General features: G+C 41.4%; 4 protein-coding genes across 4 annotated transcripts in view; 2 read left to right on the top strand and 2 right to left on the bottom strand.

The window, feature by feature from the left end:
- Positions 1-7,974, top strand: part of itsn2a (intersectin 2a) — a 45,706-nt gene extending 37,732 nt beyond the window's left edge. The window contains exons 28-38 of the mRNA XM_085381959.1: positions 4,088-4,209; positions 4,306-4,412; positions 4,675-4,858; positions 4,956-5,054; positions 5,166-5,333; positions 5,547-5,759; positions 5,877-5,998; positions 6,086-6,168; positions 6,753-6,836; positions 6,912-7,085; positions 7,330-7,974. Of these exons, the coding sequence (XP_085238085.1) occupies positions 4,088-4,209; positions 4,306-4,412; positions 4,675-4,858; positions 4,956-5,054; positions 5,166-5,333; positions 5,547-5,759; positions 5,877-5,998; positions 6,086-6,168; positions 6,753-6,836; positions 6,912-7,085; positions 7,330-7,481 (1,508 nt within the window). The 3' untranslated portion in view covers positions 7,482-7,974. The remainder of the gene's footprint in view (positions 1-4,087; positions 4,210-4,305; positions 4,413-4,674; positions 4,859-4,955; positions 5,055-5,165; positions 5,334-5,546; positions 5,760-5,876; positions 5,999-6,085; positions 6,169-6,752; positions 6,837-6,911; positions 7,086-7,329) is intronic.
- A 103-nt stretch (positions 7,975-8,077) lies between these two features.
- On the bottom strand, positions 8,078-14,993 carry fam228a (family with sequence similarity 228 member A). Its single transcript, XM_085381960.1, has 9 exons — positions 14,809-14,993; positions 14,415-14,538; positions 11,753-11,941; positions 11,597-11,674; positions 11,282-11,470; positions 11,026-11,109; positions 10,861-10,927; positions 8,314-8,485; positions 8,078-8,222 (listed from the first exon to the last, which is right to left on the bottom strand). Exons 1-9 carry the CDS (start codon positions 14,991-14,993, stop codon positions 8,111-8,113), a joined length of 1,200 nt encoding a protein of 399 aa, XP_085238086.1. The 3' UTR covers positions 8,078-8,110.
- Positions 14,994-15,048: 55 nt separating this feature from the next.
- On the top strand, positions 15,049-16,946 carry LOC146651975 (uncharacterized). Its single transcript, XM_085383200.1, has 2 exons — positions 15,049-15,611; positions 16,237-16,946. Exons 1-2 carry the CDS (start codon positions 15,548-15,550, stop codon positions 16,752-16,754), a joined length of 582 nt encoding a protein of 193 aa, XP_085239326.1. The 5' UTR covers positions 15,049-15,547; the 3' UTR covers positions 16,755-16,946.
- Positions 16,947-17,041: 95 nt separating this feature from the next.
- Positions 17,042-25,345, bottom strand: gnpat2 (glyceronephosphate O-acyltransferase 2). The gene is made up of 16 exons (XM_085383199.1): positions 25,197-25,345; positions 23,287-23,487; positions 23,020-23,196; positions 22,721-22,850; positions 22,445-22,572; positions 22,263-22,338; positions 21,252-21,403; positions 21,025-21,155; positions 20,394-20,635; positions 19,633-19,890; positions 19,478-19,557; positions 19,103-19,243; positions 18,190-18,289; positions 17,997-18,090; positions 17,817-17,878; positions 17,042-17,612 (listed from the first exon to the last, which is right to left on the bottom strand). Exons 1-16 carry the CDS (start codon positions 25,206-25,208, stop codon positions 17,560-17,562), a joined length of 2,037 nt encoding a protein of 678 aa, XP_085239325.1. The 5' UTR covers positions 25,209-25,345; the 3' UTR covers positions 17,042-17,559.
- Positions 25,346-26,668: the final 1,323 nt, after the last annotated feature.

Raw genomic sequence — 26,668 nt, 5'->3', positions numbered from 1 at the left:
GATCTTCTAATTTAACTTGCAACCACAAAGTGAACAAAGCGTATATCCCACGAATGTCAAACTGTTCTTTTAAAACAGATGCCGCTGACAAATCACCCCGGGCAACAAAATAATAAAGAGCGAAAGCTGATCTGATTTCAAACTGACACATTTTTCATCATTTTGGTCACATTTCTGGAAACGGCAGCTTCGCTTTCCCTCTCTGAATGCAACACACGGGAAGGCGGTCATTTTCCTCACGCGTATCCCGCTCGCTGCTCATTCATACGTAGCTGCTGAGAAATTTTAAAAAGGCCGATTTCTTAATGAGAGGTGTGCGCCTGAATTAGTATGCACAGCTTGCGTGTTCTCCTCACAGCAGCAGCTGTTAACAAGCGTGAACACACGAGCTCTTTAATTAGGATGAACTTGTCGAAGCCACAGACACAAAACGCTCTGATATTCTAATTCCAGCGAAGGCGTTGTCACTCGCACGCCCGCCACACGTAAGGCCGGCGAAACAAGCTGCCGAAACAAGAGCGCGAGAAATCGCCGTCTGCAGCTGATACGATGAATAATAACATTTACATTTCCAGAAATGCATTATTAATGCGCCTGCATGTGAGTGTCCAGCATTAATATTAAAGCTATATTAACGTCTGCTGTCTCTCCATCTCTTCATCATCTCACTTCCCTCCCTTCCATTCCTCCACTTCATCTGTTTTTTCCCCTCCTTTTCTTCTGTAGGACAGTAACGCTGGCTTTCCTGTCTCTTCTTCCTCCTTTTCCTCCTCTTCCTCTTTCTCACCCCTTCTGTCTGAGCGATCCCGAATTGCCCTGTCGCAACAGGAAGCCCAGCCGCCAGCAAGAACGGCCCACCTCCGCACTTTCCACCTCACCCGTTTAGGACTCTGGTGTTCTGTGCTTCTCTGTTACAAACCCTGTTTTTTTTATTTGGTTTTTGTTTTTGGCGTCCTACCTTCTCAGCTTTAAATGTAAATTTATTTCACCGTACACCCCTTCCTCCTCTCCCCCCCTCGCTCTCTTCTCTCCCTTGTTTTCATTTCTGTTTCTTTAACTAATTAACCAAGGGAGCGAGGCAGAGGCAGCTAGACATGAGCTTTCAAAGCTTTTGTCCCCCGTGATACAAAAGTGTGGAAAGCGTAGTTTTGCTACAGATAAAAGGAAAATAAGAGTTTGATTACAAAAGTATGGAAAATAATATGTAAGAAGCATCGGTTTAGTTTTCTAAATTAAAGCTATAAGTTAGTATGATGCAGAGTATTCTAACAGGGTCACTCATTCTTGCACTAACAACATTGAAACCTTGCTAAAAATGGATCAATGTGAAGACTCGCTGTTGCTTAAATCACCGGTAACCTTGATTGCTGCTTGCTAACGCATCGCTTGAACTGCAACTGAGATGAAATTGATTGTGATTTTATTATTCGATGCTTATGCACTCTGCCATTTATTGACGCTTCCAAGTACTTAAAATGACACCCACCCTGTACTGAACTGTGATATCACCAGCAAATACATATTTAAAAAAAGAAAATAAAAAAACATGCAAACATTAGCATATCAAGAATAGTCTGAGAGAAACATCTACCACACTGCTGACATATAGGGTTATCATCAAAAGTTTAAATGCACTCATCATGGGCTAGAATGGTGCCGTAATTTTGAGGTTGCACAGCATACATCTTTAATGTCTTAAAAAGAAATGGTTTGAAATTATTTTAGATTTTCTCTAATCCACGTCGCTTTGCAAGTTGGACTTTGACCACACTGGTAGCCATCACCAAGCTTCTGGTGAAATTCTGGCTGGATATTTGAGCACTCTTCTTGGCAGGATTGGTAGTTCGTTTGAACTGGTTGGTTTCCTGGCACAGACCCGGCTTTCAAGCGTAGTCCACAAATTTTCAATTGGGTTGACATCAGGGCTTTGGGAAGGCCATTATTCATTCCAAAATCAGATTTGATGTGTGTTTGAGATCATTGTCCTGTAGACTAAAGTGTCCAACCATCTAGCTGCTGATTTGAGTTGAAGCTGAAGAATTTGGAGATTAGTCCTTCTTCACCATTGCATTCACTTTGTCCAGTGTACCAGTACAAGCGAAACAGCCCCAGAGCGTGATGCTACCACCGCCATGCTGAACAATTGGTACAGTGTTTTTAGGTTTGAAAGCCTCATCTTTATTCCTCCAAACATACCTTTTGCCATTGTAGTCAAATAGCTCAATCTTTGTCTTGCCTGACTTTTCTCCAGATGAAATTTGGCTTGTCCATGTGGGCAGCTGCAAATTTCAGTCAAGCTTAAAGATGTTGGTTTTGGACAAGGGGCTTCTTTCTGAGTAGGCACCCTGTCTCTGTCCATGGTGATATAAAACACACTATGGACACTGTGTTCCAATATTTTCTAGTTCATGTCAGGTTTGAGCCTTGGTGGTTTTTGGCTTGTTTTTGAAGATTCTAATTAATTTTCCTTTCATCTGAGGCCATGTCCACACTAATACATTTTTGTTTGAAAACGTATCTTTTTCTCTCTGTTTTGGCCTTCCGTCCACACTGAGACGGCATTTTCGGTCAAGGAAAACGCAGAGTTTTAAGAGCGCTCTCCAAAGCGGATACATTTGAAGACGCAGTTTTCGCGTCGCAGTGTGGATAACAAACCCAGAGCCTTTTCGAAAACGATGACACATTTTAGTCATGTGATGCAGTCATGTGAGTGTGTGAGCGGAGGGCATCACACAGCAGTTGTTTTGTGTGCTCTCAATTCTGACAGCCCTATTAAAGATTAATTCAGTTTGTACATGCTTCAGGTAGCTTTTCTTCAAATTCTTTGACTCTCAATCGCTTTTGCAACTTTGTACTTTTGTGTTACTCGCAGCAACAACTCCACCTCATTGTTAGTCCGTTTAAAAAAAACTCGGTGCTTTTCCTCGACATTTTGCCGTGACGTTTCAAAGAGCCGGAAAGTAAATAAACGACAGACAGAAATAAGGCAGGTCGAATCGTCTTGCGTTTCACGCATGCGCAGTACTGGGACGTAAGCGTTTTCGGCCGTTTCGATGTGGCTGAACAACTCTGTGAAAACGCATGAAAACGATAGTGTGGACGTGGAGCGTTTTCAGACGTATACGCCGTTCTCAAATTTATCCGAGCTAGTGTAGACGCAGCCTGAGGGTGACATCGTGGGTTTTGCCAAAGTAGTGGCAGTTGTTTAGTAATGACTCCAAGAAATCTTCCCAACTCGTGTAATTCTATAATTCTGCTTCTTATATCTTCTCTGAGTTCCTTGGACTTTCCCATTGTTCTGAGTATCCGTCAATCGAATGAGAGTTGTCAAACCTTTTTATGTTGGCAAAGAGAAACTACCAGTTGTAGTAGAAACTATCATGAGAGGTTAATAGGCCTCAGTCTTGTTGAGTTAAAAGCTATTGTAGAACCTTGTTTGAGTCTGTGCATATATTTTTGACATTGTGTGGATTATAGAAGCTCCAAAATCAAGTCAAGCATTTAGAATCAGTTCTTGTTTTTTAAAGTTATTAAACATGTATGTTGTATAATTCTTCCACTGTGGAATTAATTATTAAAAGCCCCAAATTACCATGACATTCATGCTCGTGATGCGTGTATGTAAACTCCTGACCACAACTGTACATCCACCTTTTGCCAAGATTGAACCTCAAAGACTTGAACTACCAGCTGAGTCTTCCACTGCTCTGTCACTCAAGCATTAGCTACTTTATCCATTTACACCTATGCAATCACTAGGAGTGAGCACTCCACCATGAAAGGTGCTTTATTTTTCTTTACCTTAGTGTTCTTGGTAGCAGTGTTGTTAGCGTTGGCATCGCTTATGTTCATGTACTGCGACTACAATGTGCCTCACTCTGTGCATTAAATGTAAATTAGACGTCATCGAAGTGATAATAAAGGGAGATTTTAACATGTTTTTGAACGCTCGCTGTATTTTCTCACACACCACATCAGTGATTGAGAGGAAAGTGTTTGTGCTTGTGTTTGCCATGCACATGCCGGTGCATGTCCGTGCATGCATGTCTGCACGTGTGTTTGCATGCGCATGGATGTGCTCCTGTAGGGTGTGCTGACCTGATGACGCTCGACACAATGACCCCTCAGGAGAGGAAAAGGCAGGGTTACATTCACGAGCTCATCCAGACCGAGGAGACCTATGTCGAGGATCTTGAGCTAGTGCTAGAGGTACCGACGGAAACATCGGCATATTTGAACATTATTACCACTTTTCTGTCATTTTTTTCCCGTCCTCACCTGTTTGCATTTGTTTCTGCCTCTTAGGTCTTCTACAAGCCCATGTCCGAGTCAGGCCGTCTGACTGAAGCTGAGATGGCAGTTATCTTTGTTAACTGGAGGGAACTGATTATGTGCAACTCCAAATTGCTCAAGTAGGTCCCACGTGTGACATTGTTATGAACCATACTGACATCTAAACTATTAAACCCTACTGCTCTGCTAGAATAAACATTTATGAACTCTTTCTGTGAAAACGATCAAAAGCAAATGCACAGAAAAACTGACACTTATTTCATTTCTGCAAGTCCATAGACTCTGAAGGCTTGCAGAACTCATCAGATACTCCATCTATTTATGTTTTGTGAGGTTATGAAATGGTGTTTCACATCCTGATCATCTGTGACCTCCCTCCAGAGCCCTGCGTGTCCGTAAAAAGACAGGAGGAGAGAACATGCCCGTTCAGCTAATAGGAGACCTGCTGGCGTCGGAGCTCGCGCACATGCAGCCGTACATTCGCTTCTGCTCCTGCCAGCTCAACGCCGCAGCGCTGCTGCAGAGCAAGACCCACAACCAGCCTGACTTTAAAGACTTCCTCAAAGTACGAGCCTTGGATAATGGATATTGTGAAAGGAAAAATAAATAAAACGTTTGCTTTTGTCAGATGCAATAAAATATCTCTGCCTCCTCTTGAGCAGAAGATTGCAACTAACTACCGCTGTAAAGGAATGCCGCTGTCCAGCTTCCTCCTCAAGCCCATGCAGAGGATTACACGTTACCCTCTACTCATCAAAAATGTATGCAGAGAAATGCTGTTTATATGTAACTCCATGAATCCCGCCTACCACTTGTTTAATATTCATCTCCATGTCTCTTAATTTGTTGCCTGTGCTGTGCTTCTTGGTAAGATCTTGGAGCACACCCCAGATGGCCACGCAGACCGAGGCCCTCTCCGAGAAGCTCTGGAGCGAGCCGAGGAGCTGTGCTCTCAGGTCAATGAGGGGGTTCGGGAGAAGGAGAACTCAGACAGGCTCGAATGGATACAGAGCCACATGCAGTGTGAGGGGCCCATAGAGGTAAGGACACTCAGAAACGAGTATCTCGACTCTCGAGTCCCTGCTGCTATATTAAATATGGCCTCTGCAAAGCATTTCATGTCTGACAAGTCTTGAGCTGTTATGCAGGGACAGCAACAATTCCATTCTTAACTACAACGCTTGACAGTTTGCTTATTTTCGAACAACTTTCCTCAGCCATGCCTTGTTTTCTCTGCACTTTTTCCCCCCCAGCACTTGGTCTTCAACTCGCTGACTAATTGCCTCGGGCCTCGCAAGTTGCTCCACAGCGGTCGGCTCTACAAGACCAAAAGCAGCAGAGAGCTGTGGGCTTTCCTCTTCAGTGATTTCCTCCTCCTCACACACAGTGCCAAACCCTTCTCCTCCTCAGGATCTGACAAGTTATTCAGCCCCAAAACAAGCATACAGCTCAAGATGTACAAAACAGTAAGCTAATCTAAGGTATAATATATATAAAAATATATATAAATGCACAGATGAACTATTCTTTCTCATCGTTTACGTTCTCTCTGCATTTGCCGATATGCATTTCATCTCCGCCAGCCTCTCTTCCTGAACGAGGTATTGGTGAAAATGCCACCCGACCCGTCCAGCGACGAGCCGCTGTTCCACGTCTCGCACATCGATCGCGTCTACACTCTCAAAACCGAGACCCTGAACGAGAGGCACGTGTGCAAAAATCTCGCGTTCTGTGTAACCACACGTCCGTGTTTCTGCGTGAAGCACTCACACATTTTTACTGCTTCCATTAGGGCAGCGTGGGTCCAGAAAATCAAAGCGGCATCTGAACATTTCATAGAGACAGAGAAGAAAAAGAGAGAGAAGGCTTACCAAGGTAAACACAGCTACACGCTCATAAATATGTCAGCTAATATTGAGTGTATTGACTTTATCCCTTTGCAGAGCAAGCTGGTATTCCTATCATCTCCTCCGCTGCTCCCTTGTTAACTTTCCTTGTAGTGCCGGCTTGAGCTGAATGATATAATGACAAGCAGTTTCTTAGTGTCATCTGACCTGGAATCTGCTTGATCTGAAAATGATTGTTTGGTGGTCTCTGTGCAGCACCTTCACAAGTTTTCAGGAAATCAGACTCTACGACTCGTCCCTATGACCACTAGACTGTTTTCACCTACAGTGTCATATTTATACCGTGCATCGTATCATTTAATTTTGGAGTAGTCATTTGCATGCACTGGAGCTTGAATGGAGTGCTTTATTTTTACTTCCTTTTATTCCAGAGTTGACATTTTTCAGTCTGCATATTAAAAATCTACAATAAGTCAAGCCCCCTGCCAGGGTTAACAAAGTGTTCTTATTTGAACCTTGAAGTATGCATGTGTGTATTGTTCAAACATTATCCTAATTATGAATGGATGCTGCGTTTTTGTCATATATCTTACTGTCTTCTGCTTATTTTAGCACGCTCTCTAAAGTCCAGCGGAATCGGCCGGCTGCTGGTGACAGTCATTGAAGCCCAGGAGCTCAAGGCCTGTAAGCCCAACGGTGAGGCCCCGTGGCAACATGACAGTGCTAATGCATGCTTTGTAATTAAGTCCCGTTAACTCCTTTTCTCTTTAGGTAAGAGTAATCCTTACTGTGAGCTGACAATGGGAGCTCAGTGCTACACATCTCGACCAATCAGCGACACTCTGAGCCCAAAGTGGAATTTTAACTGCCAGTTTTTCATCAAAGACCTCTACCAGGATGTCCTCTGCGTCACCGTGTCCGAGAAAGATCAGTTCTCACCAGATGGTCAGTGGATAAAGGACACGCACATGCACTCATGCATAAAACAGTTGATTATTAGGCTTTTTGTCTAATTTTTCCTGCCTATACAGAATTAAAGGAACACTTAAAGTCTTGGTTTTCCTCTATTAAAGTAAATCAGCGGTCTTAACTTCTTTTTTTTTTCTTTTTCTTTTTTGTCCGATGAGATGCGTTTCTTTTTCTCATTTTAATCATCTTACTAAATAAAAGTCTCCTCCTTCCTCTTTAGATTTTCTCGGCCGCGTTGAGGTTCCCGTGGCAACGATAAAGAAAGAGATGGAGAGCAAAGGAGCAGCAACCCGTCGCCTTCTGCTGCACGAAGTCCCTACTGGAGAAGTTCACGTCAAACTAGACCTACAGCTTTACGAGCCAACCAAATGAGGAAAATACATCTGAATACTCCATTAGACACACACACCACTTAATAATAGTAATGAAGGACCATTAAAGTGCCTTTTTTATGCTCTTGCACATTACGCAATAATGGGGATTTTACTGTCCCTGCTTGTTCCACTGACCCTGAGCTTTTCAGCGACCTCAAACGATCCAAAACACGGAGATGATTGCCAATATTTTCATAATCGCCAGCCAGAAATGGAAAGTAACAAACGAGACTCAACGTTTCACCGGATTTTTACATTTCACTTTCGATTTGTAAATTCTTTTTTTTTTTTCCGGCGCACTGCTAATTAAAGAATATAACAACATATCAGCCAGTTACACACACGTGTGGACAGTCGCACACTGTCTCACGTATCTTTATATTACAACTGCTGCACACTGCTGTATAATGTAATGTCAATGGTTAGCCTTATGGTGTAAGCTTGAGGTTTCATGGCAAGTACGCCATTAAATCCCGAAAACGGCACCGGCATGAATAAAATGTATGTACAGTAAAACATTTTTCTGCGTTTGTCTTTCGAGTACGATGTCCAGGAAAATTGTGAAGTAGGTTTTTTATGTATGTTTGTTTCTTTTTATTTGGATGCACACAGTGGCCAAAGTCACTGTTAACTTGATGTTTCCTGCAGACATCCACATCTGGAGAACCAGCAGCTGGTCTGGTGGCACCTTCCATCTGATGTGGCTGTTGCACTGATGTGCAGTGGTATAGTGTTAGGCCTGGATGAAAAACATTTCAAACTTAAACTGTTAGTGGGATTTGTCAGTGAGCAGTATGGTGCTATAGTGTACAAATACAGTATATAAGTACCTGCTACACTTGCTTCTATCAGTCTCGACGACCACTGGCCTTTTAATGGACCCACAGGCTGGATATTTAGATGAGGCATGTAGACGTTTGTTGGCCTGAGACTTCACAGACTCACTCAGAGGTCGATGACTTTTAGTTCGCCGTTCAGCTTTTGTCCAGTGGAGTTTTTGCCCTAAGATAGGAAAAGGAAAAAAAAAAAAATCTCTCATTTGAAGAAGTTTTGACCTGAAAGTATTTTACACTGAAAAAGCAAAAGATTGAGATAAACTCCTAGACCACTGAGCAGTTAATGAAAATGCTCAATGCTAATAAGTACTTTTCAGAAGTACCTATTATAAATTAATCCAGCAAAAAATTAAGGGTACCTGTTGTGCTCATTTTCAGTTCCATATTTCCATTTTATACTCTTGGATTCTAGAGTTGCTTTACACAATTCACAGTTCAAAAAAATATATATTTACTAAGTAAAACAACTCTGTCATTATTGTGCTGATTTATAAACTCACCCTAGGCTTCATTAGGTACACCTCTTCAGCTGCTTACTAAAGCTAATATCTAGCCAATCACATGCTAACAAGCCAATGCATTTAGATATGTAGACATGGTGAAGATGGTGCTGAAGTTTAAACTGAACGTCAGAATGGAAAAGTGAGGTGATTTAAGTGACTGTGATGTAAAGGACCCACAGCGCGTAGCTTTGCAAGCAGTTGAATGTTTATTTGCAAAGTTTCCAGTGACTCCGTTTTTGGAGCTTTACAGCTGCTTGTCTCCAGTGCAAGTACACCCAGCTCCCTGGTCAGGTCCCGGCATCCTACTCAAATAGGGAAGGCATGATTATACAACGGAAATCAGCTGTGCTGGTCAGCCTTCCCCTGACACCATGTCCTGAACCCACTGCTCCACCGCTCCCCTGTAGCTGAGCCACAAACCACACCACGCCACAGTGACTTTGCACAGTTGTTTGCTGCCAGATGGGCATTGTGAATATTTCAGAAACTGCTGATCTACTGGGATTTCTGCACAAATCCATCTCTAGTTTACAGAGAATGGTCCGAAAAAAAGAAAGTATCCAGTGAGCAGCTGTTCTCAGGGTAAAATTGCCTCGTTGATGTCAGAGGTCAGAGGAGAATGGCCAGACTGATTTGAGCTGATAGGATAGGAAGGCAACTGTAACTCAAACACTTGAGAGCATCTCTGAACAGATATCACCTTAAACCTTGAAGCAGATGGGTCTACAGCAGCAAACCACACTGGGTGCCATGTCAGCAAAGAACAGGAAACCGAGGCTACAATTACACCAGCTGATCAGAATTGGACAACAGACGATTGAAGAAACGCTGCCTGATCTGATTAGTCTCGATTTCTGCTGTGACATTTGGATAGGATCAGACTTTTGCGTAAATAACATGAATGCATTGATTCATCTATCCTTATATGAGCCGTGCTTATGGTGTAATGCAGAGGTTCCCAAAGTGGGGGGCCAGGGCCATTGCAGAGGGGACCCCACATGAACGCAAAGCAGAAGATGAAGCCTCGCCAAATATGTTTCCAAACCAACTTCCTACCAAGCCAAATACTAGATATGTGATGAAGCATATCTTGCCTTCTTGACTTCACCTGCACAAGTGCCAAGATAGGTCTCCACGACAGAATTTGTTTAACCTGCGTCGGGAGCACACGCTGGGCTGTCCAAATCACAGACAAACAGTATTCCATATTCTTGATTTTTTTTAGTTCACAAACACTTCTTGTAATGACTAACTGTAATGACATTTTGGAGATGTTAGCTCTTTATACGCGAAGATTTTCTTGTAAAAGAAAGGGGGGCTTAGCGAAAAAACTTTGGGAACCACTGGTGTAACGCTATGATGTAATGTCATACTTCGGCCTCTGAAACTGAAAACTGTTTCAACACCACAGCCTCTCTGAGTATTGTTGTTAACCATGTCTACTCCTTTATGACCACAGTGCACCTTGTGCATCCTCTGATGGCAGCCTCCAGCAGGATAACGTTCCATATCACAAACCTCAAATCATCTCAAACAGACTTCTTGAACATGACAATGAGTTCACTGTACTCAAACGGCCTCCACAGTTACCAGATCTCAGTCCAATACAGAACCATTGAGATCTAGTGGATGCGTAGCTGAGAAATCTGCAGCAACTGTGTCATGCCATCATGTCAGTATGAAACAAAATCTCAGAGAAATGTTGAATCTGTGCCACGAAGAATTAAGGCAGCTCTGAAGGAAAAAGCAGGTCCAACCTAGAATTAGCACGGTGTACCTAATTAAGTGTCAGGTAAAAACTTTGGCCATGTTTATTGTGAGCATCCATCATGGTAACAGTATAAGACAGACAACAAAAGCATAATAATTACCTTATATATATATATATATATATATATATATATATATATATATATATATATATATATATATATATATAACTAAGCCAATACTGAAGACTAAGCATTTGTATAATAGTTTGTCTTAAATTTCCGATTGGCTAGAAAAAAACACAAAAAAGGGGAAAATATATAGATACCTGGTCCCAAAGATGAGTAGAATCTCTTTCCTGTTGGTCTTTCATTTAAACGAAGGCCCAATGACCCCTTTAAGGAATCAATGCATTAGCAGTAACACACACGTGAGACACTCTAATGTTGTTATGAAACATACTGAAGGGAAATATTCAAGTCACAGAAGTCACCTGGTTGTTCACCTGTTGCATTTTGATATTGAGAAGTAAAGGATCGTACTCCTGTGGATCGTAGGTCTCTAGAAAGACATTCCCCTGTGGATCAGAGATAACGTGGCAGTGAAATAAGTTAAACATTCATCTCATCTGTTTTTGCAGTAATAGGCACAAAACCTAAACATCGCTGTCCACAACAACGCAAAAACTCTAGCACCAACATGAGGAGTCATTGACCTAACTTCAAAACTAATTTAAGCTTCAGCACCACCTTGGAGTCACAGACATGGAGGTAGTGATTGTAGAGGTTGTGGCGCCTCTTGGCCTCTGGGCAGCTGGACACATGCGCTTTCACTCTCTGCTGGATGGGAAACCAGACATGTTCAGTCCAGTGTTTGTGGAGCAGCTCTCTCCTCCTGAGCTCTGTAACATCACGCTGACTGAGGTAAAACTCCAACTGCTGAATGAAAACGCATTTCAATCAATATTGGAGGTATTTTTAATAATGAAGAATAAAATGTGAGGGGAAAAAAAGCTGTGTCATTGTATTAGATGGACTACAGTACAATAAAAACTAGTACCCTACCTTGATAAACCCATTTTCTGTCTCCTGTAATGGCTGGAGTATTTCCTTCACTTGCTGCTTCTCAGCCTTCATCTTTGCCTAAATGACAAGAAAGAGATTCAGGAATTCATCCTTTCCATCTTTTCTGTGAAGATGTGAGTCGACTGAGTGCAGTACCTGCAGTTGTCTGAGGGAGGTGTAAGAGAGCCAGTCCCGTTTGGTGGCCCACTCTGGCACATAAGACACCTCATTCCTTTTCTCTGGCGTTACAGACCTGCAGGTGCTCCTCGTCCTTTCACGCTGCTGTGAGCTGCTCCTTCTGCTCTTCTTGCTCTCCGTGGTGTGCTTCACATCTGTAACGCACTCCTGAAACACCAGATGTATATTGTACGCTGTAGTTACTGTGTGCAGTGCATAAAGTTTGCTTGAAATTACAGTATGAATAATAAATGAATGGTTCCAACTACAGTGATGTGCAAAGCTCTTGAGCCACAACTCATTTTTTTATCCTTGTATCTTACCATTTTCAGAGTGATGGGTTGTTGTTGTTTTTTTAAGGTACTTACACTGACCTATTACATTTTGACATAAAAAAGCCACCTAATGCAAGGGCTGAAACTATGTTGTATATACACATACTGGACATCATGGCTAAGAACAAATTTTAAACTGTATCTTTAGGCACTTTGTTACTAGCAGCGTGTTACAAAAACACATAATTTCTTTCACATTTCTTTAGTTGAATCTATGGAAAATTCAAAAGACAACACAGTTCGACAGACATAAAATAGATCGAATAGTATAATTGCACCAGGTAATTGATTCTCAAAGAGCTATTTTGTGAAGACATCCTGGCATAGTGCGCCGTGTGTCCTTAATATTTTTGAGGATAGTGGACAAGGGGAAGACAAAAGAAAAAGTGGCAGGCCTAGAAAAACACGAAAGTACATGAAAGTCACGTTCTTAAGGAACAGGACTTTAAAAAAAGCAACGAAGGAAAAGAAAAGGCAAAGACCTGAGAGATGCATCTGGCCTTTCAGTCGACCAGTCTACTGTTAATTGAAGCCTCATCAGAAATGGTCTCACTGGAAGGTCGGCTGAGGTATGCTAAATTACACAAGAACTGGTCTGAAAATCAGTCGCAACACGTCAGATGGAGCTTGGAGCTTTGGTTAAAATTGTCATCAATATTTACAGAAGCGGTCAGGAAGCTACAACAGTGAGTCTCTACAGTTGGAGATCTTGTGAAATTTGATGAATTTATAAAACACAGCACCATCAGATATTGATCCACCATTTGATATCATCCAGAATGCGTCTGAATGGTGTCAGCTTCATTTTTTCAGTATGACAATGATCCCAAACACACTGCCATTGCAGTAAAAGCCCAGAGTTCAGACTGCAACATTACTGAAGCATTCTGGGATCATCTTGGCAAAGAACAGAATATAAAACAGCAAACATCCAAAGATTTCCATTTCCTAAGCAAATAATTTAAAAAAGAGGGGTATCTCAAGAATTTTACACAGTAATGTACATCTCTTGTTTTCACAGCATTCAGTACTTTGAATATATTTACAGACTGCAGAGTCCTGTGTAGACCGAACTCTTGAAATCCAGCCAAAGTTCACATAGAGAGAAGATCATGTCCGTGTACACGAATGTAGAGTCCACCACACCCATCACTACACGGAAACACGAGCAGCTTCTCGCAGTTACATTAACACGTAACACGTTATATGTGCATTTTTACACTCTGGTGTAAAAGATAATGACACTGGTCATTTTATGACAGCGGTTTTGGCATCAGTGCACAGGTACGTGTGCTTATTGTTAGGTTTTATTGTTGCAGTAGATAGGGTAGACTCTTTGTTTTGCATTTAACCTGATCCGGCGCGCCTCCTTTAGTCCTTATTTAAGTGCGGGTAACAGTGGCTACCGTATCTGTCAGTAAACTAAAACCTTTTCATTCATTTTAAAAATAGACTCTGAGATTGTATGTTCAGATATGATACGCAAAAGGAAAAAGAAGAGGTGCAGTTAGGAAAGCCAGGCATGTCAAACTCATTTTACATTGTGAGCCACATACAGGGCACTTTAATCTTAAGTGGGCCGGGCCAGTGAAACATCAACCACACATTTAACCCCCGAGATATTTTAATATAATAAAAAGAAGAAAAAAAAACTATCATCTTTGAATTAACTGATTTGGTTAATTAAACATGAATTACACATTCATTAAATTTTTCATTAATTAAAATTGGAAATAACTCATTTATTAAATGTTTTAAACAAAATGAATTGACATTTAAGTCATGCATATATTTAACTAATTATTTCCCATTTTAATTAATTAATTACGTGTAATTAAAAATTCAATATTTATATATATTTATTTAATTATTTATTTAATTCACTTTGGCACTTGAGGCCCTCCGTAGCACTGCGTGCACATACCGTATACTGAGAGCAGGAGAACAAATACAGAAGAAGAAGAAAGACTGGAGATAAATTATTAGGTGGTGAAAGGTCACAGTCTCACTCTGCTGTGAAGTGCAAACTGCACAGAGTGTCCGTGTTCACAAGAAAAAAGTGTGCTCATCAAAAGCCAAATTTTAAACAGAACATAACACCACTGCAGTGCTGCCGAGCAAAACCACTTACACTGCCGATGCTCTTTAATTAAAAGTTTCATTAACAGCAGTATATTTAACATAATGGGAAGCGGGGTGGTATTGAGCCACCCAGTAGCTCCTTTTGTGTAATATACAATCCACTTCCGAGCTTTCTTTTTACTACACTCCCACTTTTATGAGGATGCTCTCTTATTTATTATTACCTCTGATTTTAACAGGCTGACAGGAAAAGGTGAGTGCACGGCGATCAGACCACTGGGACCCTTCTTCTTCATGTGGCTCATCTCTACATCACGACAAAACAAGCAGCCTGGAGTCAGCGACATGCTGGTAGTGATAAACGATAGACAGTGTCAAAGAACAACACTGACTGAATTTACTCATCACTTACTCCATACCTGCTAATTAAGTTGCTTTAATTTCATTAAAAGCCCACGTCTCCATTACAATGTGGTTGCTTCTTACCTGTGCTGATTTGAGGACTGAAGTTCGTGTGGCCAATTTACCAAAACTCTCCGTGCTTTTAGGTCACGTGCAACACACATCATTTTGGAAAAGTGTGCAGACTGCTAACTTTTACCCTGGGCTCAGACTTACTTTTCTAACGGAGCCAGTAAGGAGATACCTCCTCCAGGTGAACCACCGTCTGAAGAGGGTTTCCGTTGCCATGACGCCGACACGCAAGCGAGCCTGGGGCGAGCACGCGCAGAGACGTCGTACGTAAATGGCGAAGGTTCTGCGTTCTGCATTAACTGTATTTGTGGAAAGTGATTTCCCCACATCTGTGCTCAGATTATGCAAGTCTAGACGAGTCATGCACCCTCTGACTGTTGGATCCTCTTTAATGTGCGCAGAGATCAGCTGAATAACTAATGTTAGGAGGTCATCATATTTAGCAGATGTTTGGGCAAAGGTGGGGAAAACTACAAAAAAATTCAGCATAGATGCACTTCAAGAAGAAAAATATTCTTATAAGATTTTTACTTATAACACTTTATATTTAAAAAAATAAGAGGGTAAACTCGTTTAAAGTCCCAAAGGTTGAAAAGTCTCTTTAGGCGACACCTTTCACGCCCGATGAGGGTCTTCCAGCCAATAAAAACTTCCGCTACACGGTGCAGTAGGTTCAAGAGTTGTAGCCTTGCTTCTAGGACTTAATGCGCCGGTTGACACCTGAGGTGCGCTTTGACGGTTCTCCTGCGGAGAAAGCGACGACTTAATGTTTGGGTATTAGCTGCGTAAAAGAGGCAGGGCAGGGCTTGGCCAGATCATAACTTCGTCTTTTTCATTTCTTTCTCGCTTTTCGTTGCTGGGGTCAGCACAGGGGGGAGGCTACATGGATTGGTGGACTTTGTTGGCAGCGAGTATTGCCCTACTCTGGATTTTCTGCTTTATAGACGGTAAGGGAAAACGGCTTTTTAATGGTTTTATGGCACCTGTCCACTAACCTATAAACGTACGGCACAAGAGACCAGGAATCACTCTACATAACATGTTAAAGTGGTTGTGGATTCTATTGTAGCTCATATTTCGAGTGTATTCCCTCGAAAGGTGGATGCACTGAGCAGATGAGACTCTACAGATTAGGGAATAGTTTGTGTCCCAAAATGACACAAATAGCTAAAATGGGCGCAGGTGGTGCAGATCGCGTCACTAACCAAAACCTCCCGTTTCTGTACGTTTTAAATGAAAAAATAAGATATATTACATAATTAATAATGTTTTATTAAACTCTTTTGATGAGGCAACCACACTTGATTGCTTCGAGATGACGGGGCGGGGAGAGGGGGCAATACAAACAATTTTGAGTATTTATTTAGAGAGTGAATGGTTTGTGCTTTAGGTCAGGTGGTTGTCAGGGTACTTTTACTTGCCGAAAGCTCGCTTTGCGTGCTCAGTATACCCGCCGCCCAGCCGGCTGGTGAGCAGACTTTAATCCAGTGGCAGACGCTGTTTGTGGTTCTCGACATTAGCCACGGTGTTAATTTAGACTCCAGCTTGACCCTGTTACCTTCTTATCTCCAGGCAACGCCGTGCTTGAGCTGCGGCTGCTCTTCCACGCTCTGACCAAAGCCGCTTGTCACCTGTACCTGGCCCTGCTCCCGCTGCGCCGAGCCGCCACGCACTTCTACGACAGCGCGCGGTACTGGGTCAACCATGCCCAGCAGGGCCCCTCTCCTCCAGGCTACCTCCATCAGAGCGAACCCCTGGCCAGGAAAGGCACGCTACACTTTCTGGAGGGCATGTGCGTGGTGTGCGAGACGGTGCCCAACATGATGGGCGCAGCGCTGAGCGTCGGGGCCGCTTTCTGTCATATGCTGCAGGGAGGTTTCTACATCCTGGCGGCCACGCTGCGCACCATCCAGATCAACCTGTTCTCACAGATGAACGGCGAGAAGGAGAGGTGGGACAAAGAGCGGCTAAGGGCGAAAGAGGGCGAGAAGAGGCTCAATTCCAAAGTGCTGGAATACATCTCGGTGTTTTGTCAAGACCCCGTGAGCGCTTTACGCATCAAGGTTGACGTGCCACCCGTGTACAGATAATCTTTTTCCCGTGGCTAATTGGCACATAAGGGGCCTTCTTCTAACTGCTGAGGGGTTAGAAGTACAGCAGAGTGTTGATTGGTTTGCAGGGAGGGCAGGAGGTTGAACTCTGACTTCTGGTTTTCACTCACTGTTGAGGGGAATTAGTTACCAACGGAATCAAATAAATTATATTTAAGCACGTGTGGGAAAAGACGAATAAAACTATGGTGCATTTTGTTACAACTGTTTCACATTTATGGAAATGTAAAGAAAATAAATGTCTCAATCAAACAAAACCTGACATCTTTGCTTGTTTTGGCCTTTAGAGCTTTATTGCTACATTCTTTTATACCAAATCTTACTGGCAACCAAGTTTATTTTAAAGTGCTCTCTTATTCATTATCTCAGTCATTAATAATACATCTATGGCAATATATTTACCAAAAAAATAAGGATCAGCAATAGAAAGTATGTTATTATTCACCTACTGATTCTGGTTACAGTCAAACTAAATCAGTAATAGGCCACCAACATTTATCCTGCAGGGCTTTTTAGCTTCATCTCAGCCTTCTCAGGTCTCAAACGCATGTCAGCAAGGACACAGAGGTAGCCAACATTCAGTAGATTAAGTCTGGCTGGCATCCGGGATCAAGTATTTTGCCTGTGAGCTCAGATTGCATTTGCATCTTTACACAGTCAAACTGCTAAAGAGACCACAGGGATGAAAATGAGGAAGAAGAAGTAATGAAGAGACAGGCAAGTTTGGGGATGGGGGGAGCAGGACTGTGAGCTGATACTGAAGATGAATTTACTCTACTTGACACTAAAGTCTTGCGTCAGGTATAGCGTGGAGGCTCTCAGGGGGGATTTTCCCAGCTACAGTGAAAGAAGAGGAACAAAAACAAAAATAAGAAAGATCCCTCAGGCGGGTGTAGTAAACAACTGTAAGCTAATCGGTAATTGTATATGTAAAATAATCTGATCATTTTAAAGACAGCAAGGTAAAAAATAGAACAAAATTCTCAAGACGGACACAAAACAGCAGCTTTATCTTTACTGGAATATCACAAATAATCTTACAGAGTATGTCACCAGTTCTTCTGACAGCTGCTTTGTTCACTTTGTATTCGTTCTGCTGGGACCTGAGATGAGAAGAGTGCATGTGTAACTTTGGCATCAGCATTATGGACAGCTTCTCAAACCACCAAAGAAAATGAGCTTAAAACCAAACAGGGCTGTAGGTTTAATCTCATTACTCACGCCCTCAACTTTGTCACTGCCTCCAGTCTCCGCAGTGCAGAAAGAACATTTTTCTGTGTGTCAGAAGAGAGGACTTCAAAGGTGTGAAGATCACCTGCAAAACAAAAAACCCAAAAAACTGTGAGTTATCTGCAAGTTACCAGGTAGCAGACAACTCTAGAGTTCAGAGGTCATTCCACACACTCAGTTTTACCTGAGAGGATGAGTTTTGTAGCCAGGTTTTGCACAGCAGGTAGGAACTGCTTCTCCGTAAACACGTGAGCTCCGTTTTCACACAAGTACCTGAAGATCAGCTGGACATGAGGGGAAAAAAACCCCCAAAACATCATTAAAACGTTGGTATATTAATGTGGAAATAAAGTCAAATTATGGTCAAAAAGTAATAAATGCTTTGCCTAAAATTTAGTCAATAGTAAGTTAACAATGTTACAAATAATTTTCATGTTAGCAGATGTTAATGTTTTCCAAATGGTTAATAGTTTAGTTGTAAACCATCTTGACCACCATTTGATGGTTACTGTGAAGTTGCAAGAGATTCTTTGAAGTCATTAAATATTGTACTGTGCATCTATAAATCTATAAGTCTATAAACATTAGACACAAGATGGAAATAAACTGATGTTTGGAATATCCATTTTAAATCACATAAGCAGGACTCGTGTCTTTAGTTTCAGACTCAGTGATATGAACTGCATCTCCTCTCTAAAGATAATCTTAATATATGTAAACCAGGAAGTACACAAAACTGTATTTGTCTTACTAAAAGACAAAAAGTTTTCGATATACTTTTGCTAATGCAGATAAGCTCCCACAAAATTGAACTCTTTATGGTCATAAAATGTCTTAATGACAATATTTATAATTTTTCAAGTTTCAAAGATGCACCTACAGCATGTCTCTTTATTTCATTAGAAACTATGCCATGATTGTTAGTCATAATCTGTTATCTGATAACAGTGGTTAATGTTTAATGACATTTCTTAGAATACAATAGAAGGTCCATAATAAGAAAAAAAACTTTACAACATCTAACCAAGAATCTTCACAACAGTCACTCTCCACGAAATACACTTAATCACAGAGAGAGATACTCAAGTTAGAAGGACCTGATATGAGTCTAAGAAGGGTTGCAGCAGCTTCTGCAGAAAGGATAACACTTCCAGCCCCGTTTCCAACACGGTCACTTCCTGTTCACTCATGTGGACTGCTCCACATTTCTGCAGGAGTGAACATGCCTCGTCAAAGTCCTAAATGATGGAGGGGCAGACATATGCAATATGAGTAACAATAATCTGTCTCATTGTTAATCACACACAAGTGTGTATGAATATGATAGTAGCAAAACACTGAAGCACTATAAGCACAAAATTTCTTTCATTAGCTCTTCCTGGGAATTGGATAAACGAGAGGCTACAGTGACCTTGGCCTTTTACCCAGTTCATGCACAGAATAATCGTGATCCCGACAAACATGGCTGTTACCTGCGATGCCCTGCCAGGGATGAAGATGAATTCATTGGCGAAGACGTCCCGCAGGAAGCAGAAGAAGCTGAACAGCTCATCTGTGAACAGAAAAAAGTTAAACAAGATGTGTCCATTCATGAGACTCAGAATCTGCAACTGCACCTAACATTTACCCTTCTGTGTGCTTTTTGTGATGTGGATGGCAGTAGCAAGTATTCCTGGACGCACAAAGACATGCAACGCCTGATTCCTGTAGGAAACCAGCATCAGCACCGCCGCCGCCGTCCTCATCACACCCTCCTCTGGGCTGAGTGGATCTTGGCTCGCAGGGTCTCCATCCTGAACCAGGCAGACACGGCCCGCTTTATGATGGACGATGGAGTGATGAAGAGCCACGGTGGATGACATCACGTCTGAGTCTGTGGTGTGTGCTGCAAAACGGGTGTAAAGTTTGAGGGTCACATGACCTTCAGAAAGTCATGCGTGCATGTGTGTGTGTTGAAGTGTGCACACGTGCCTGCATGTGTGAATGTCCACACACAGGACACCTGTGAAGTGAGACAGTTCAGTGGAGTCCTCTTAGGATAAGTTACTTAAAGTGCATTAATCCACTGAACATCTCCTAAGTGATTCTGGACACTTGTGCCAACTTGCATTCACCTAATCTTTGTGATCCACACAGGACCGGGTCAAAAGGAGCCTATGCAACAGCAAGGAAACTACTCAGTTACTCCTCTGCATTAACAGCGTCTGGTTGTCTAGCAATGCAATATGCTAAGGACACCTGCTGGTCACTGAAGGGAAAGCAAGCTTCATTAAATGCCCACTATAAGCAAAGCCTATATTGTTCTTAACCCTAAGCTTGATGCTGCTGCTTTCTACACAGTATAATTAAAATAAATTGATATCTTTGAAATCCATCTGGCCCACTCACCAGGCCAGTTCAGACGGCCCCTGAAGTCCAGCACCAGCTTCCTGAGCCAGAGTGTTTTTTCCGTGAGCCCATGCCACTGCAAACCCTCTTCTGTTAAAGTTGTGATTGGAGCCTGGAGCAACAGGCAAGCCATCAGAGACCAAGGACTGATCAATGAGCCCTCCTCCTGGGTTCGCACAATCAAATGAGCCACCCAGTTCACACAGTCCTGGATCTCCGTACTTGGTCTCTGTGGAAGATCTCTAAACAGAAAACAAGGTAGATTCTAAAGTTACATACAGGCTTTGAAGGTTTACAACGACAAAAATATTCATTTAAGTTGTATCACTGTTACACTTGTTATGCTTTTGTTGATTTGGTTCATTTTACACTCACTATGAGTAAGAAAAAATAAATAAAAACACATTTCAAAAATGTAAAAGGTGTTTTATGCACTTCATTTGAACTGCTTATATATCACTAATGGAGATTACATTAACAGAATACATAAATGGTAAATCATAAAATCATTTAATACTCACTTTGGTTGGTGTATACTCAGTACTCACAATTTTTAGCTACAGCCAATTGTGACTTTGGCACACATGGCTACCATGTCTTGCATAAACAGAAAAAAAAAGCAAATCTGTACCTTGGTATGAGATTGTACTCGCTCCGATTTATCTTTCCCTCACACAGCTGTCGAACAGACAGGGGGCGGCCAAAGTTCACATGCATGCAGCCATAATCTTCCTGCAGAACTCTGCTAGCTTTAAACAGTCCCTGCAGTGAAAGAGCAAGAGGCCTGTAGTTTCATATCTTTCAGGACCAAAGATTACATGGGAAATGTTATCAAGTCAGCAATGAGACGAAACTTACGGTGGTGCTTTCTTTGGGTTTGGGGACACCCAACAACTCAAGTGCAAGCAATGACTCCTCCACTACTCTGTCATAGCTGATACTAATGGGCACCAGCGTAATGTCAAACACCTCACCTTTAAAATATGGCTCCAGCACCATGTCCATCATACCTGCAGACAAATGCAGATGTGGCACCAAGATGCTCAAAACATGTATAAGTAAATATGTAAAAATACATATGGAAATAAAAATAAGTTGAAAAGAATATTCAAATTACACAAAATGATCTAAAAATACTGTAAACTTGTTTGACTTTTCACAATTAAAATATCCTAAACTGTGAGTGCATGATCCCTTGGTGTGCAAAAGTAAAGTACTGTACAATGAAAAGGGTACAATGGCCCTTTAAGGTCAAACCTGTAATAAAACACAACAGAAATAGAAAAAACACAGCTAAATCTCACAAAACAAACCCTAAAAAACAAAAAAGACCTCACATAACACAATGGAAGTGTTTTTGGGGAGACAATAATGTGACGGACCAGCTGTGGAAGTGACAAGCTAACAGTAAACAGCTAATAGCAAACACCTACATTATTAAATGAATCTTTTAAGTGAGTCTAAGTGTAATTGTTTTCATGTTTTGGTCCATCACCTTATTGTCTCTCCAGAAACTCTTCTGTTGCATTTAGTGAAATTTCTTTTTTCTTTCCCTACTTCAATTGTTTTATTCAAATTCTGTTGTGGGTTGTTTTTTCTTTGTTTGTTTTTTCACCATTTCAGCTTTGTTTTATTCAGTTGTATTTTGTCTGCTTGTGCTGGATTTTTCTTTTTTCTGGTGTTTTCTTATCTTGCAGTGCATTTGACCTCCCCGGGCCACCATAGAAAAAGGTCATCATGCTTAACTGCTATAAAATTAAAGCAACAAAACCTAAAAAAAAACAAAAGTCCAAAATAATGAGATGCACACACTTTGATATCCTGGGGAACAGCAACAAAAACAACAAAGGTGTACATTTAGACACTTACCAAGCTTTGGCACCACAGACTTCAGTGTGCGACTCCTGAAACCCTCTACATAAAACTCCAAAGGAGCACATCCTGTCTACAAAAAACACATTAAGCTGTTGGAAGCCTTCTTCTTTTAATTGTTAAAGAAGCTGACTGCCAAAGATGCACTTAGGAATACTTTTAAAAAGTCCTTGTCTTACCCTGACAATTGTTCGGACATATTCTGACAGCACCGCCCAGTACAGCTTGTCAGAGCCGATTGCTCTTCGGATAAAGAAAGCTCCGGAGCGACGCAGAATCTCTCCAACAACCTTCATGCTTGCAAGAGCTTTAAAGAGAAGGAGTCGGAACAAAAAAATAAACAATAATAATAATAATATTTGGATGCTACGATGCAATCAAAATGGATATAATGTTGTGTATAATTAGTATGATTTAAATAACACTTTGTTGTCTTAATTCAAATAGATACTTGCGAATTCCTGCAGCTATGACAGGTATTGGGATGTCGTAGGTGAACAGGATGAAGGAGACAATCAAGAAGTCCACATAACTCCTGTGATTGGGCATCAGGATCACAGGACTCTCCTGGATGGCTTGCTGCAGCTGCAGTGACAGAAAATTTTAACTTCCAAGGTTCTCTGTATAGTAAATAGTAGTAAATACTATAGTAAAGCAAATCTATCAGAATGGTTGTGTGACCTCTAAAGAGCTACTGTTGAAACAAACTGGCCAATAACTGATTAAAGTGTATTGATTTCTGATGAGTCCTGACCATGTTGAGTCCTTCCATGTTGACATAGATGCTTCTGAAGAGTCTCTTGAACACCTTATTGACAGTGTAGGCCATCAGCCTGATAAACCCCAGCTGCAGATTGTGAGACATTTCCTCCAAAATCCCACGAGCCTCTTGTCTCACCTTCTCCACGGATGACCCCGTCTCCAAGGCAATCTGAGAGGGAAAATGTAGGGGAGGAAAAACTGACTATTTTGACAACAAAACAGTAAAAACTATATTTTTTTAATAAATAAAATGACTGACCTCTTTGGCAATATAGCGCAGATACTGGGACTCCAGTACAGCTTTCTTGAGGTCAGAAGTGGAGCTGGATGGGGCTCCTTTGTACGGTTGAGGGTTAAAGGTTCTCAGGGCATAGCCAAGATCAGTTGTGCATCTCCTCTCCTCCAATATATCCGTAAACTCCTCCTCATCCTTCAGGCTTGCAGTGCCTGAATCTTTATACTGAAGGAAGGAGTAAGGTTTATGTTAAAAGTCTCAAAGTTAAGATGTTGGATAGAAAACAACAACAACACTACTAATCTACCAACTCAGTAACGTGGGTACAGAGCAAGATTGTTTTGAATACGGATTTATTAGCACCACATTTTTTATACTGTACACATTCTGCTTTAATTCAAGGGGTCTAACAAATTTACTGCATTACCCATTTAGGAATTATATCCATTTGTATGCACAGCGTCCCATTTTCAGAGGTTATAAATTAATTGGACAGTTGACTGATAAGCAATTTCATGACAAGGTTAGGTTGTTCCCTTGTTATTTCGTAACACATAAAGCTAATAAAATATGTGGCATTGATTCCAACTGGTGAATTTGCATTTTGTAGCTTTTCACTTGAATTTTTATTACAGAAGTTAAATGTAAACTGAAATAAATCTATCAGACACATAGTAAAAAACTCTACAATCTGGTTCATTCTGCAAAAATAATAAACTGCCAATCACAACAACTTCCGAAAGTTTGCGTGTATTTATATTAAACAAAGATTTCCTTGTACCAGAATGACAGTAAGACCAAAGCATGACTAAGAACATGATCCGTGGCGTACCACATCATCTGCCAAACATGGTGGCAGTAACATTATGGCATGGTATGGTATGGTATGGTATGGTTGCTAGTGAAGCTGGATCACTGGTGTTTCTTGATGATGTAAGTACTGATTGAAGAAGCCGGATGATCTGTTAAGTGTACAGGGCTACACTCTCGCCTTGGACTCAGTCAAGTGCTGCAAAATTGATCGGACACTGCAAATGGATGATGACCTAAAGCATACGGTAAAAGCATCTCAAGCAAAAATAAATGGGATGTCCTTTAATAGTCAAACCAGCAGAGCAGCTTTTTAACTATTAAATTCAAACCTAAAGGCACTTAATGCAAAACTTTCTTAAAACCCTTGAATTAAAGCTGCAAGCTCACAAAAAAAACAGACAAAAACTACAGAAATAAATACATTTTTAAAAATGCTATAATTCTTATAGAGCAGACTGTAGTTTTGTAAGACTCTTTATTTCTTTGGTAAATAAAATAAAATAAAAAAGAGGGGGCGGGGGTAAAAGATAATATATGTGGACAACAACTATTCACCACACTGTTATTTTGAACTGTTATTTTACAACGGGCGCATCCCTATAGTTATCCCATTAATGTGTTAATTGTTTATTAACCTTTTATACAAGCACTAGTTTTGTTTATTTTAACAGTAAGGAAAAACTGACGTATTGTTACTTTGGAAAAGTGGTCTGAGACAAATTAAATTATTAAATCACAAAGTTTATCGAGTTAAAACCATAAAAGTCGTTATCTCCTCGCTGCTCTGTTCTGCAGGCTGCTGTGACCTGCCAACACTGGCTGGTGAAAAACTATTAAGCAACAGCGGCTTACATACAGTCGCTGTTTTTCTTAGTAGGCCAAAGTTTGAGCAGCTTAAGGCGGCCAGGCTCCACAGGACACCCCTGCCTGCATAATTAACAGCAAAAACAAGCCCTGCTTGAAGGCAGACAAAAGCGAACATCGCTACAGGTTTCCTTCAGGCGGTCTCCTTCTGGGTATTATATATTTTATAGTCGCCGCTAACTTTGAAAGGTTTAAAGAAAAGCGTCGACGGGCCCGAGAGAAGATAAAAACAGACGCGTTTAAAACTTGCTTCTTACCGTACTCGTCATTCTTTGCGGACACTAACACTGAAGCTGACTGGTGACTGGCCTCAATGACTGTCTTTCTTGTGCTTGGACGCTATCTTCGCTCCACACTGCGTGAAATATGCAGCACTTCGGGGCCCGGGGCCAATGGTGTGCCTGGGTTTTGGAAACTCCTCCCGCATATTGTAATACTCAACCCTCTGCTCCCAAGTAACCCCCCTCACCCCACGCGCGCTGTTGAGTGCGATAGCTAATGTTTTAAGTGATCTCGAGTTTGTCTGATGTGGAAAAAAATGTCTGAATATTTTTGGAGGAAACATAACCAAGAATTAAACATCAACTGAGCGTGCACGCCACAGGGACTGATTAAATTATCGTTGTTTTTTTTGTCAGTTTTGCTGGTTTGGAGCATTCAGATGTGCTTAAGATTATTCACATGTGACATTCACGGCAGCTGTCAATCTTCCCAGAAGTGCACTTCCCATCAAATTCACCCTAAAAGGCAACACTCAGAGAAACTGCAAACCCCCCAAGAGTTCCAGGTGTACCGGCTTCAGTTACAATGTTAAATGTACTAGGCTTCTGGAACAATGTCCTTTTGGACAGATGAGAGCAAAGTGGAGATGGTAATGCACAGCCCCACATTTGTTGTGCGATATCTGTGCAAACTGGCAAGCACAGTGGTGGACGGGTCATGATTTGGGCAGCTTGCAGTCTTTGAGTCAATCATGAACTCCTCTGTGTACCAAAGTCTTCTGAAGGCAAATGTTAGACCTTCTGTCCAACAGCTAAAGCTTGGTCAAAACTGAGAAATTCATTAGGACCATGATCCCAAGCCTTTCAGCAAATCTATCAGCATCCCCGTCAAAGTCAAGATAGTAAAATTGATATACTTTGGCAGGACCTTAAGAGAGATGTGCATAAGTAAATGCCCACAAACCTCAATGAAATGAAGCAACATTGTACAGTGGTGGCGTACAGAGTGGGGCAAAATTCTTCCACAGGGTTGTAAGAGACTGATAAAGTCATGCAGAAAACAATGACGTAAAGTTATTGCTGCTAAAGGTGACCATACAAGCTAATAAATCACGTAGAACTACTAGTACTACTACTGAAGTCCTTTTGGTTGACCTTCGCCCTGGCCTCCACCCCTCTGTCCACTCAGTCTCGAGCTACAGACTCAAACATGCTTCACCAGTCAAGAGCAATTGGTATCAGTTTCTTCAGTGGTGAGCAGTCTCAAAATGAAGAGCAACCACAAAAATGAAGGTGAACATTTTTGTAAATCTTCATTTTATTTATGTATTTTTTTGTTGCCGAACAATGATCATCTCATGAGTTAGGCAAGCAGAGGAGTCTTTATTGTTTCTATTCACACATAAAGTGTTTACCCCAATGTCATTTATGAGTCCGACTGCACCAGTTTAACAAGCAACTGTTCAAAAGAGAGCAAAATGCAGATCACGTTTACAGCTAAGGCAAAA

The sequence above is a fragment of the Rhamphochromis longiceps genome, linkage group LG15 (genome assembly GCF_057381845.1).
Source record: "Rhamphochromis longiceps isolate RC_006_pf linkage group LG15, R_longiceps_female_GT1.1, whole genome shotgun sequence".
NCBI lineage: Eukaryota > Metazoa > Chordata > Actinopteri > Cichliformes > Cichlidae > Rhamphochromis > Rhamphochromis longiceps.
This window is presented reverse-complemented; position numbering and strand designations above follow the sequence as displayed.

What these genes read in the sequence shown, in the direction of transcription:
- fam228a (XM_085381960.1), bottom strand. Translation starts at nt 14,993, where the DNA reads ATGTGGGGAAATCACTTTCCACAAATACAGTTAATGCAGAACGCAGAA. An exon ending in TTACTGGCTCCGTTAGAAAA is followed by an intron (nt 14,539 to 14,808) that starts GTAAGTCTGAGC and finishes TATCACTACCAG; the next exon opens with CATGTCGCTGACTCCAGGCT. An exon ending in TCAGCCTGTTAAAATCAGAG is followed by an intron (nt 11,942 to 14,414) that starts GTAATAATAAAT and finishes CTGGTGTTTCAG; the next exon opens with GAGTGCGTTACAGATGTGAA.
- LOC146651975 (XM_085383200.1), top strand. Translation starts at nt 15,548, where the DNA reads ATGGATTGGTGGACTTTGTTGGCAGCGAGTATTGCCCTACTCTGGATT. An exon ending in GATTTTCTGCTTTATAGACG is followed by an intron (nt 15,612 to 16,236) that starts GTAAGGGAAAAC and finishes TCTTATCTCCAG; the next exon opens with GCAACGCCGTGCTTGAGCTG.
- gnpat2 (XM_085383199.1), bottom strand. An exon ending in GAGTACAATCTCATACCAAG is followed by an intron (nt 20,636 to 21,024) that starts GTACAGATTTGC and finishes TTTTCTGTTTAG; the next exon opens with AGATCTTCCACAGAGACCAA. An exon ending in CCTTCTTAGACTCATATCAG is followed by an intron (nt 18,290 to 19,102) that starts GTCCTTCTAACT and finishes CCTCATGTCCAG; the next exon opens with CTGATCTTCAGGTACTTGTG.